The 14,189-nt window shown below is 41.6% G+C and overlaps 1 protein-coding gene across 1 annotated transcript in view; it reads left to right on the forward strand.

Annotated features, from left to right (window-relative positions):
- Positions 1 to 14,189, forward strand: part of LOC121386152 (calpain-8-like) — a 72,434-nt gene that overhangs the window by 42,118 nt on the left and 16,127 nt on the right. Inside the window, exons 5-6 of the mRNA XM_041516952.1 lie at positions 11,144 to 11,337; positions 12,038 to 12,206. Of these exons, the coding sequence (XP_041372886.1) occupies positions 11,144 to 11,337; positions 12,038 to 12,206 (363 nt within the window). The remainder of the gene's footprint in view (positions 1 to 11,143; positions 11,338 to 12,037; positions 12,207 to 14,189) is intronic.

A 14,189-nucleotide genomic window follows, 5' to 3' on the forward strand; every position in this document is an offset into this window, starting at 1 on the left:
TATTTTCTGAATGTCAATTATATTAGCTAGACCATAATGTCACGCATGGTATTGTTCCATTTTGACGAAAGTGGATCTAAGCAACCCATAAATGAATTAAAATTCACTGTCATTGACACTGTCGACTAGTTCTAATGGCGAAAACATGCTTACATTTGCACGTAAATTAGGGCGAAAGCGAAAGGTCTGCTAAATGCCCATAACTTGCTTTTTCACAAAGTGCTTCATTTGCACGCTTTGCACGTGTATTCCATGTTCCCATGCTGAATTTCCGTATAATTGGAGCTTGCGTTCGTGTATGGTGCACACTCTAAATTCGACAATGGTACGACTTCAACTGACTATCGAAGATCGAGGAAGGGCTATTGCTTGGCTTCAGGATGGCAATACGCAAAGAAATGTTGCTCTGAGACTTGGTGTCAGTCAGAGTGTCGTTGGCCGACTGTGGCAACGGTACCAAGCAACGAATTCTGTTCGAAATCGTCCACGTTCGGGAAGACCCCGAAGCACTACAAATAGAGAGGACCGCTACATCACCAATATGGCTCTACGTCAACGCACAACCACTGCACGCCGATTACGTGACAATCTGCGGACTGCGACTGGAACTCGGGTGTCTGATCAAACCATACGCAATCGTCTGAGAGCCAATAATCTACGCTGCCGTCGCCAGGCTGTTCGACCACCACTCCTACCACGTCACAGAACGGCCAGACGTCACTGGTGCACGCTTCATCTGCGGTGGCAACGTGTTCAGTGGGGTCGAGTGATGTTCACTGATGAGTCCAGGTTTAGTCTCCAGTTCAACGACGGTCGGGTTCGTGTCTACAGACGTCCTGGGGAGCGCTTCGCTGACGTTAACGTTAGACAACGTCACCGGTTCGGTGGTGGCACAATCATGGTGTGGGGCGGCATCTCTATCCACCACAGGACCCCCCTCTATGTGGTGGATGGCAATCTGAATGGAATCCGCTATCTGAATGAGATTATCCGGCCGTTGGTTCTCCCAGGCCTTCAGCAGATTGGCGGCGGGGCAGTTCTGCAGGATGACAATGCCAGACCACACCGCGCCAATGTGGTAACGGACTTTCTCAGACAACAAGGTATCGCCAGGATGGATTGGCCAGCGCATTCGCCTGACTTGGCCCCAATAGAGTACGCCTGGGACGAATTAGGCAGGAGAGTTCGGGATAACCATGCCCCTCCGACCAAACTTCATGATCTGGGTCAACTTCTTATGGCAGAGTGGCAGGCCATTCCCCAAGAGTTCTTCAGACGTCTGATCAACAGCATGAGGCAACGATGTGTCGAGTGTATTCGCGCCAGGGGTGGATTCACACACTATTAAACGAATGTTCTAATGTGTAAAATCCATGTTTGACAACCTTCAACTTTGACAGCATGTCATGTGACTTTCTTGTATACAGTGACGTTTATTTGTGGGTTTTTCTAAATATGGAACAATAAATAAAAAAATTGGTGTAGTTTACATCATCAATCTAATACACTCTGAAACTTATTTGGTTATAAATTTTTGACCCTTAAATTCTTTTGAGTAGTATATATATATATATATTATATAGTATATATATATGTATTTTTTTTTAAATACATATATACTGTACACTTGTTTTCTTTTATAATTTATATATATATATATATATATATATATATATATATATATACTCTGTCAAAAAAGAAACGCATAGGTGATAGGGAAAGAAGAAAAGTGTATGATTTTACAAAATATAGAGTTTTTTGTATAATGTTGCTGAATGACCATGATTGTTAATGTTCCTGAAATTGGACAGCATGCCCAAATGCACCCTAAAACAAATTTAACGCACGTTGTGGCACATTGTGCGACAATTGCAGGAAATCGGCGTGAAATGGTCAGATCTTGGCGAATGCACGTGAGATTGAGGTAGTGATGGGTATTTACAGCTGCAATGCTCGCAATGATGCCACATTTCCATTTCGACGTAGACGAGTTACAAAATGCTAAGACTAAACCTGCCGAATCGAAACATAGCAATAGGCCGCCTCCAGTTAGGTGAATCGCAGTTAGCAGTCGCACGCCACATGAACGTCCATCAGAGCACCATTTCACGTCTCTGGGACAGATACCAGCAGTTTCAATCAGCTGAAGACCGGCCCACAAGTGGAAGACCTCGTATAACAACTGCAACACAAGATCGCTACATCCGGGTTCTGCACTTGCGTCACCGAACTGCCACAGCAACGAACACTGCAGGACGCATACCTGGTTTGCGAAGGGTGTCTGCACAAACCATTCGGAACCGACTTCGAGAAGCTGGTTTACGGGCTAGGAGACCGTATGTTGGCCCCGTCCTGCAACGTTAACATCGACATTTACGTGTTCGCTGGTGCACGAATATACAGGGGTGGACCTTGGGAAACTGGCGGCGAGTATGGTTCAGCGACGAGTCGCGTTTCCGTGATGGACGACAACGTGTTTACAGACACCGCAATGAACGTTTTGCCAACAACTGCGTCGCCCAACTTGACAGATTCGGTGGAAGGAGTGTCAATGGTGTGGGGAGCCATCTCATACTCCGGTAGAAGTGAACTTGTATTCGTACAAGGCAACCTGACAGCTGTACGCTACCGGGATGAAATTCCTCGCCGTCACATGCTTCCCATTTTGAATCGACATAGAGAACTCTTTCAGCAGGACAATGCCAGGCCGCATACGGCACGTGTAACAATGGATTTCCTACAGAATCAGAACATTAATGTGCTACAATGGACATCAAGATCGCCAGATCACAACCCCACTGAACATCTATGGGACGAACTGGACGGACGTGTACGCCAGCGTGACCCGGAGCGTCAGACGCTTCTGCAACTGTCACATGCACTGCAGAAAGAATGGGCTAGGATTCACGCGCCCGGATTCAGATACTCATTCAGTCTATGTCAAGGCGATGTCACGCAGTGATTGTTGCTGCTGGTGGCCACACAAGGTACTGATTTCAGCGCCCTCGTGCGACGCTGTTTGGTGACGAAAACGCCTCCACTACCGTCAGTCATGTCAAATTTGACTGTGATACGATTATAAATAACGAAATTATGCCACTTTGTATTAAAGAGATAATTCCATGAATATTTCGCATATGCGTTTCTTTTTTGACGGAATATATGTGTGTGTGTTTGTGTGTGTGTGTGTGTGTGTGTGTGTGTGTGTGTGTGTGTGTGCGTGTGTGCGTATGTGTGTGTGTGTGTGTGTGTCCTCATTTGACTACGGCCTGAGTGTAAATAAAGTTCAGTTCAAGTCAGGACAGTTCAGTCGAGCTGAAAACTCGAGATAGTCCCTTTAAACACATTGATCTTTGAGCTATTAGTAGACGGCATTCAGTTAAAAAGGAAACTGATATTAATTAAAGATGCTGTAAAACTGAAAACAAAAGGGAGGAAAAGGTCACTTCAACCAGCTTCAATGTATTTCTGAAGGACTTTAAAAGCTGAAATAAAAACTGTTCATGAATAGTTTATGAAAAGAGAATAAAATAGAATGTATACTATGTGTCTTGGGAAATTGGATAAACATATCTTACCGATTTTGATCGCATGAAAATGAGAAAAAAAGAAAGAAAGAGAGGGGGGTGAAAGAGAAAGAAAAGTGTGTGCGTGAGAGAGAGAGAGAGAGAGAGAGAGAGAGAGAGAGAGAGAGAGAGAGAGAGAGAGAATGTTTGTTTGTGAATAACGTATATAAAAAGTATTTGTATCGATAATTCTATTATAATGTGTTGATTGAACGTGTGGTTTGTGTGTACGTGCGTGTGCATACGTGTGTATTTGTGTCTGCGCGTGTTTCTGTGTATAATTATCTATGTGCATGGGTGTGTGCGTTTGTATCTCTGTATGTACATACGTGTGTATGTGTGCGTGCGTGTATCATGATGTGTCGTACGTGTGTATGTGTGTGTGTGTGTTTGTGTAATCATCTATGTGTGTGCGTGTGTGTGTGTGTGCACGTGTGTGTGTGCGTGTGTGTGTGCGTGTGTGTGCGCGTGTGTGTGTGTGCGTGTGTGTGTTTGTGTTTATAATCATCTGTGTGCGTGCGTGTGTGCGTGTGTGTGTGTGTGTGCGTGCGTGCGTGTGTTTATATCTATGTGTGTGTCTGTGTATGCGGAGAAAAGTGGGTGAATTTTGTGTGTGTGTGTGTGTGTGTGCGTGCGTTTATATCTATGTGTTTCTGTGTATGTGGAGAAAAGTGGGTGAATTTTGGGTGTGTGGAGGTGGATGTTTTATAAGTGTCTGTTGAAATATGCAGCCCAGTGATAAAGCGCTCGCTTGATGCGCGGTCGGTCTGGGATCAACCCCTGTCGGTTGGCCCATTTGGGATATTTCTCGTTTCAGCCAGTGCAACATGACTGGTATATTAAAGGCAGTGGCATGTGCTATCCTGTCTGTGGGAGGGTGCATATAAAAGATCCTTGTTACTAATAGAAAACAAATGTAGCGGGATTCCTAAGATTACATGTCAAAATTACCAAATGTGTGACATCCAACAGACAATAATTAATAAATCAAAATCTTCTAGTGGTGTCGTTAAATAAAGCGGGGGCGGGATTTAGCTCAGTTTGTTGAGTGCTCGCTTGAGGTGCCTGCGTCGCAGGAACGAACCACCTCGGTGGATACATTCAGCTGATTCGGGTTTTTTTTCGTTCCAACCAGTGCATCACAACTGGACAAATGCCTTGGTATGTGTTTTCCTGTCTGTGGGAAAGAGCATATAAAAGATCCCTTGCTGCATTAGACAAAATGTAGCGAGTTTCTTCCCTTGATTACGAGTCAGAATTACCAAATGTTTGACATCCAATAGCCGATGATTAATTAATCAATGTGCTCCAGTGGTGTCGTTAAACAAAACAAACAGTTTTTAAAAAATAAAACAAACTTTTAACTTTTATCTGCCTTGCTCTTTACACTATCAAATGGTATTATGTAAAGTGATGTTTCTAACAAGTCAGTTTGAGTTGCGGGTCATGGTCGTAATCCTTTGTCATTCCGGCAAAACGACTGTTTACTTTAGAACAATAGATTCCCTGAGCCAACAGACAAATAAATCATGATATTATGGAAAAGGTTAGTTCTTTAAGTTGATCATACTTCGATCAAGATCAATTGCTTATTATGTCCACAAGTGACGTCCTAAGAATGCCGCATTGATCTGAAAACCAGTCTAAAAAAAAAAAAAGACGAACGTTTTATTTGACGACGCACTCAACACATTTTATTTAGGGTTATATGGAGTCAGACATATTGTTAAGGAGAGAGAAAACCCGCTGTCGCCACTTCATGGGTTACTCTTACCGATTAGCAGCAAGGGATCTTTTATATGCACCGTCCCACAGACAGGGTAGTACATACCACGGCCTTTGATATACCAGTCGTGGTGTACTGGCTGGAACGAGAAATAGGCCAATGGGCCCACCGACGGAGATCGATCCTAGACCGACCGCGCATCGAGCAAGCGCTTTACCACTTGGCTACGTCCCGCCCCTTATGGAATTCTGAAGCAATAACTGATGGAGAAAGTCGTGTAAAATCAAACCAGACGAGACAGAGCTGTTGATTTATACTGGCCTACGCGGTGTAGTGGTGAAACTATCTACTTTAAGGCTTGGTAGGTGCTGGGTTCGCATTCCGGTATCGGCTTCCACCCAGAGTGAGTTTACCCGTCTCTACACCGACATCTTTCTTACTAAGGCAACTCCCCACCATTTGTCGTGTCTTTGCTTGTTGTAGCAGCCGGTTTAGGAAATAGTTCTTCATTAAAAAAAAACATATTATAAAATTCCAATATGCTTTTTGAAATATGTCTTTGATGATTACATGTAGGTTGACATCTGGAGTATTAAATAACTCATTGGTTTGAAGTAACTTGATATAATAGTAGTACTTACTGATAACAACTGTGCAAGTGGTATAACAGCAACACGAGGCGGTGATCACGCATGAGGGCTGTTACCTGGAAAATGTCGTGGTCGACCTGTTGATTTTTTAACACGGTACTTGTCAGTTGAGAGCACTTCCCAAAATTAGTAGTCACATGACATGACCCTCTCGATAGCGTTGTATTTTTCACAGAATATATTCTGACATAGAAATTGAATTGAACTACATAGAGTACTTAATGGTGACGTTGTAACCTTAACAACTAACCATTAACGACTAACCACCGTCCATGAAAATGAAAGAGAGACGCCATTGTTGATTATGCTGGCCTCCATGCTGTACTGGTTAAACAATAAGGCTGGGAGGTACTGGGTTCGCTTCCCGGTACTATACCTCTGGTGGGCAGTGAGCAGTAACGGCCCAACGGGCCTAGGTGTAACACCGCCGCGCCTTCTCTTACATCACTGATCTGGACGGACAGCCCGGACCAGCGGCGTAGCGTGGGCAGGATGGGCGCAAAATTCTGGACTGGTGGAAGGGACTCGGGGAGTGCTAACGGTCCACTGGTTAGGGGGCACAATACTTACCTTGCCCGAGCGCTGGTAACCCACGCTACGCCACTGGCCCGGACGACTGAGATGTATGCCCACACATATAAGATATGCTGACCACCAACACATACTGCTCTGACCGTTTAATAAATGAAAATTGCGTAATTTTGGAATTAATTTTTTTTTTTAATTAAAAATTAATTATTGCTGCTAGGCCTAAGTGTCTTATGTCTTTTTGGTGGACTTCGGTATTTCAATTTGGAAGAAAGTGATGTCACCTCCTGTATTGTGTAAACTGCTCCTGTTTACACACAGTTAACAAACGCTGTAATTGAAGGCAAAGCGCTTCGCTTTAATCAACCCGACTTGTAAAACAACAAAATAAAATATTTAACCAAACATATTTGAATGTGCATTAACAGAACAAAATGGGGTTTTAGTATTTTTCCCTTTGTAAAAATCCAAAGAAAAAAATGCTAGTAACACGAGGTTCAACATAGGGGCCTGCAAAAAGCGAAAAGCAGGTCAATCTAAACCCATCCCCTCACTCCGTGATGTGTTATTTCCAGCAGACAATATTTCTCTTTTTTTTTCTCTTTTTCTTTTTTATCTGCTATTAAAAACAAATAACAGCAGGGCATATATTACTTCTTACTTCGAGCCCTGTGATATCTACAGGTTGAAGGGTTTGACAGACCCATTAGAAATAAAATATATACATATATATATATATATATATATATATATATATATATATATATATATATATATATATATATATATTACAGTACCTCCCATCCCCATCTTCACCCATCATCCCCACTCTCACCCACTTCCATATGTTAACTTCTGAAACAGATGTTACACTGAACGTGTCTCAATCTGTGTCGTGTATGGCTGCGTGTTAATCCTTCGCCATTTCGGCGACAGTTTGCTATATACAGAACAATAGTTTCCTTGATCCAACAGACGCATTAATGAGTTCATAATACTTCTTTCAAGACGAATCGATTGGTATTACGTCCTGGTAAGCGATGTCCCTAGAGCGCCGCATCGATCGGAAACCAGTCTATAGATGTGAAGTATTGTGTAATAATAACAACTGGAAAGACGTATGACACCAAGTCTAGCAACACTAAGTAAATGCTTTTACAGTTAAACCTGTGTATAAACGTCACCACAGATGTATACCAAATAATCATCTTGTTGAGTAGGTGTCCATTATAAAAAGGTTACAATATCTTAATGTGTATGTTAAATAGATACATGTATATAGGGTGTATAGTACCAAATCAAATCCCATAGACGACTATAGTAACATATGTGGCTAAAACCCCTACCTGCAACGTATCAACCGACATAAACGCCACGGATATAAATACTACCACCCCTCACACTTAAAGTGAATCAGAAAAAAGTGGGGGTCAAGCTGTTCGTTTCTGAGATAACGGGTAGCGTCTATGACTACCCTAGTTCTGCACAAAATTCTAGTACTTTTTTTCACAGGTACCCCATACATGTTTCAAGCACAAGGCTACTTGACACATTGGTATTAGATGAAATAAAATTGCATATTTTTTTTACCCACATAAAACTATTATTTTTTACAACCAACACACTCACATTTATAACCAATCACAGGACTTGTGGTGTTCACTTCTCTATCAAAAGTTGGGTGCACCTCGAACTTTGACCCAGCCGGAAGTTATTTGGTTTAGTACTACCTATAAGTAGGGGAACCTGAAAAATTAATGTTATACGTTTTGACCACAGACATCCTAATAAAGAACGTTCAGGTCTGTTTATCAACACACCGAAACACATTCCATAGTTTGCACATGTATCACGCAGTTGCCCCGTACACGTGCGTGGGGTGTCATTCTCGATTTTGACAATTTCCAGGAAGGTCCATTAATCACTGTGGAACATTATTTCTGTCAATCTTTTTCATTCTGTTGATCATACAGTTGCTATTGTTTTGTTTTTAGTCATTTTTATTGTTTGAATTTGAGATTTACTGATAAAAAACGTCAATTTTCAAATTTCACTTTTGATCCCAATCGTCTTTCAAGATCTTTGGTGGTCATAAAACCTACTGTAATACTGAACTACCGGTTGTAATGTTTGCCCAATTAATTCGCTATTATCATATAACAATTCTCCACAGCTAATACAGCTTACAATTTTGGCAATTGTAAATTCTTATTAGAGTTCCCCTATTGTTGAATGTTATACAAGATGTCCGTTATGGTAGGTTGGACTGTATATGTAAATTGGAAATCAATAAAATTATTAAACACTTATCGCTAATTGCTACGTTATAAAACAATAATTTTGGGACGAAATTTATTATTATTTTAGCGTAATTATATATACGTAGGATTTTGGAGAGAAAAAAGCTTTTATATTTTTTTTTCTTCTCTTAAAATGGTTTCAAAACAAATATATTTAGAATTAATGAATGTTTAACGACATCCCAGCACGAAAAATACATCGGCTATTGGGTCTCAAACGATGGTAATGCAAACAAATGATGATCAACATCAATATAAAAAGATTTAAATAAAAACACAGTGTAAAGAACTGTCCAGAAAAACAAATATCACAGATAGATACTGACTTTTACTCAAAATTTAAATTTGTGCTGTATTGGCCATTCACAAAGAGAATGTCACACCCCTGCACCACGGTGAGGTTACAGCACGCGCAGGGGAAATATATTTAGAATACCTAGATAATAATTATTATCGACACACAAGCACTATTTTATTTTATTTGCACAAACAAGATTAGAGAGATATTCAACAGATAAAACTATTTGAATAATATGATGTAGATGAAAAAAGTGCAACATGTGCGTGATTTCAGTATCAGGCAATGCAATAGTGGTTGGTGAACGACGACGACGATGTTGTTGTTGCTGTTGATGATGATGATGAAAATGATGATGGTGATGATGATGATGATGATGATGATGATGAATTTAATAAATACTGCTGATTTTTTTTAGGCGGTGCCGATGTATTTATGTTTATATTGCTTGTGTGTTGGCTTGCAGGATGGCTTGCTATGTTTGTTAGCTTGTTGACTGGCTTGCTTGTTTACTTGACTGCTTGCTTACTTGCTTACTTGCTTACTTGACTGCTTGCTTACTTGCTTTCTTGCTTTCTTGCTTACTTGCTTTCGTGCTTGCTGGCCGGCTGGCGTGCTGGCTTAAGCTGTATCCTAACCGGCCGCGAGCGATTATTTTAGAAATCATTGATTTCCATTGCCGCATCCTAACTGCACGCGCGCGACGCGACATATTTATATGTCGCGTCGCACGCGTGCGGTTAGGATGCAGCAATGGAAATCAATGATTTCTAAAATAATCGCTCGCATCGCTCGCGTTCGCTGTATCCTAACCTGCCGCGAGCGATGCAAGCGACGCGAGCGATGCGAGCGATTATTTTAGAAATCGTTGATTTGAATCGCCTTATCCTAACCGCACGCGTACGGCGCGACGGATAAATGTGTCGCGTCGCACGCGTTCAGTTAGGATGCGGCAATTGAAATAAATGATTTCTAAAATAATCGCTCGCATCGCTCGCGTCGATCAGCCTCGGTGGCGTCGTGGTTAGGCCATCGGTCTACAGGCTGGTAGTTACTGGGTTCGGATCCCAGTCGAGGCATCGGATTTTTAATCCAGATACTGACTCCAAACCCTGAGTGAGTGCTCCGCAAGGCTCAGTGGGTAGATGTAAACCACTTGCACCGACCAGTGATCCATAACTGGTTCAACAAAGGCCATGGTTTGTGCTATCCTGCTTGTGGGAAGCGCAAATAAAAGATCCTTCCTTCCTGTCGTAAAAGAGTAGCCTATGTGGCAACAGCGGGTTTGCTCTTAAAAACAGTGTCAGAATAACCATATGTTTGACGTCCAATAGCCGATGATAAGATAAAAAAAAATCAATGTGCTCTAGTGGCGTCGTTAAATAAAACAAACTTTACTTTACTTTACTTTTGCTCGCGTCGAATGCGTCCGGTTAGGATACAGCTTTATTTGCTTTTTTGCTTTCTCGCTTGCCTTAGTTTTGGGTTGCTGTTATGGCAACTGTAAGGATTATCACTATATCAGGCCTCAGACCACAATTAATTTTGCTATATGTTTCTATATAGCCTTAGTAGCTATAACATGTTTATTAATATCAGCAGGCCCGTGAAGTTTTGTATGTACCTTTGCCTGCCTGGGAGACACATACCCTGAAAAGGACAACCCCTGTTGTCCAGCTCTTTCTCCCAGCATATTGGTTTAAACAGACACACCCTCTAAACCAGGCCGGAGTACACCCATTTTACACAAAAAGCACTACTTTTGCATGGGCCGGAATTACCACAAACAAGTCTTCAATGTCAACAAGTTACACATGTTTACAAACTACATGCTGTCCCCTGTCACTTCAGTCAAATAGTTGCCACTTCATAGCTGTCTGCCATGAAATAATCACAGTCAAACAGCAGACTACTTGCGCGGTCAAATTTCCGGATTTTGGACAACCAAATGGGAAGATAACTGTAATCTGAGGCCATATCAACAAATTAATACTTCCATTTCGCCAATGGGCAACTTTAACAGAGCCTCTGTAAACTTAATTTATTCATTTCTCTTCTCTTTTCTTTTCCCCCAGATCATCCCTGATGACAACACTTTCGGCACGTCGTCGTACGACGGCAGGTTCCACTGCAGGTTCTGGCAGTTCGGGGACTGGGTGGACGTGTTCATCGACGACCTATTGCCCACCGTGAACGGCGAGATCCTGTTCGCCCACTCCTCGGACCCCAGCGAGTTCTGGGTGTCCCTCGTCGAGAAGGCGTATGCAAAGTGAGTGTCTGGATAGGTCATGGAGGTTTTAATGGTAGGCCCTACCGTAAGCAAATAGTGAGCCTGGGCCCGTGCTTATAAAACGTTTAGAGTCCAGGCTCAATCTCTAATGACGTCACACGCATACAATTTGCATGGCGTTGTCATGACATTACTGTCTCACTCTATTAGAGTCTCGAGTCTAGACTCTAAAAGATTTATAAGCACCAGGCCAGGTTGAGGTGGTGGTGATGAGGAGGAGGAGGAGAAGGAGAAGGACGAGGAGGCAGAGGAGGAAGAGAATAAGAATGATGTTAATGATGGTGATAAGGATAATGACTAATATTGAAAGTGATGATTAAAATGAATAGTGAATATTATGATGTTTGCGATAATGGATGAAGTATGTTGTTGATGACGATGATGATGATGATGATGAAAAAGATGATGATGATAGTGGTGGTGGTGGTGGTGATGATCATCATGATGATGATACAGATGATGATACAGGTGATGATGAAAATAACGATGATGATGATGATGATGACGACAATGATGACGATGACGTTAATGCTGGTTGTTAATGTGATGATGGTGGCGATACTAATGGTACCGGTAGTGGTCGTGGTGATGATTATTAAGTATAACAGTGAAGCAATCGAGCGAGCATAACAATTATTCATTTCCCTTTCTTAAATTAGATATCTCGTTTTGTTTTCAGACTGAATCAGTCTTACGAAGCTCTGGAGTTTGGATTCGAGGCAGACGCGTTCACGGATCTGACAGGCGGTTTGGCGGAGTGGTACAACCCACATGACCTCAAGGAGTCCGAGTTTTACCTCATACGGGCCGCATTTCAGTGCGGGGCAGTCATTGGCTGCTTAAGTGTGGTGAGAGCTCGATTACTTGTAGCTAGGCCTATACCTAATGACTGTGTCAATGGAACCAGGTAATAAAGCTATTAGACACTAGTCTATGCCAATGGCGTAGCCAGCATGAGGCAGACGAGGCGCTTGCCTCGTCTGGGATTTCCCCAGATTTTATTTTTCCCCATGACACTGATATTCATTTTACAGGTCTGGGGTTCCCTCGGCGTTTTTTTTTTTTCTCTCTGGCTACGCCCCAGTATGTACTGACTGTTCGAGATTTGATGATCTTGCAAAATGATTAATCACTGTAGGGCAATCATGGCTATTTGAGTATGGTGATATGAGTAGATATAGAGCATAATACACGAATGGGCCTATTCTTCGGAGACGATTCGTCTTACGAGTGCTTGCCAAATGTATATAACGAGCGAAAGCGAATTGTAAGATATATTGTCTCCAACGATATTATAGTTCTAACGCACCCTTTGGCATAGTTTAACGGGGAGATATTAAACAAGAGCCTCAATATTAAGTTGAAAGTATATAAGTTACCGACGTTATATATATAAAACATCATCCGTTTATGGTTACTTGGGACTAAAAAGAGTAGCCCATGAAATGGCGACAGCAGTTTCCTCTCTCAATATATGTGTGGTCCTTAACCATATGTCCGACGCCATATAACCGTAAATAAAATGTGCTGAGTGCGTCGTTAAATAAAACATTTCTTTCTTCTTTTTTTTTACTTGGGACTATTGGGTCATGACCTTTGAACAACCAATCACAAGCCTCCAAAGTGATCTCCAACATATGACGGAGACGAAATTGATCTACAACGGATCATCCCTTACACGGGTGTGCAAGGAAAAACGTTTCTAAGTAAGAGATGACCCGTTGTAGAACAATTCCGTGACAATATATCATTGAGAATGAGATCACTTCGGAGGTTTGTGATCGGCTCTTCCGAGGTCATGATCCAAGTTCCTCGAGTAACCATAAATGGATGACGTCATTTTAGTATGTTATTGTTTTTGATGTCATTAATTTATTATTATAAGATTCCTTTAACTTGATGCGCACTAAAAAAAGAAAATTAATTTTTTTTAAAATAAATAATAATAATAAACCACTTAAGACTAGCGAGAATTTCTTAATTGCTCGCATCAGTGGAACGCGAAGCAGACGTGTTTCATACAGTTACCATGTGTGTAGGAGAGAGAGGGAGGGAGGGAGGGAGGGAGGGAGAGAGAGAGAGAGAGAGAGAGAGAGAGAGAGAGAGAGAGAGAGAGAGAGAGAGAGAGAGAGAGAGAGAGAGAGAGAGAGAGAGAGAGAGAGAGAGATGCATACAAGTCCATTTACTGTGATCCCAAACACCTTGGCCATTCTTGTAGCACAGAAACCCGATATAGCGCAACTCGTCTGCAAATCACATTAACTGTCGCCAGGGGAGACCTGCCTCTTCTCCTTGTTTTCTCAACTGCATTAAGTGCTGCATAGCAGCAAGTTTAATGTACAGTAAGAAGCCACCTTGGAGAGAATATGATCAAGTAGCCTTTATGAAAGATGGCGGTCTCATCTTTTACTATAATTATTTGATGAACTGATATAATAAAGAGGTCGCCTCGCCTGCAGTTTGCACATTTAACAGGTGGTTTGTCCAGATTAGAGCATTTAAAGGTCCTTTGTCAAAGTTGAAACTACAATAGTTCGTTATTTTCACATTTATTTGTAATACATAACTACAAATTAATCGATCCCACGCATAATCTTTCCATAATTAGCTCAAGAATAACAATTTCTAAGTCTTGTACTTGATGACAAGAGGAGTTCTCGAATAATTTGTGGTTAAATATAGTATGGTCACTATCTTTGTTTCTTTGTCAGTTGTCTGCAAAGAATTATGGGAAAAATTTAGCGTGTTAAATGTGTACGTATAAAACAGTGACGTCACTGGTTAATGCGTGTGACACTCAAGATTCCCCTTAAAATATTTTTTTCTACTAG

Source organism: Gigantopelta aegis, chromosome 2 (genome assembly GCF_016097555.1).
Source record: "Gigantopelta aegis isolate Gae_Host chromosome 2, Gae_host_genome, whole genome shotgun sequence".
Taxonomy (NCBI): domain Eukaryota; kingdom Metazoa; phylum Mollusca; class Gastropoda; order Neomphalida; family Peltospiridae; genus Gigantopelta; species Gigantopelta aegis.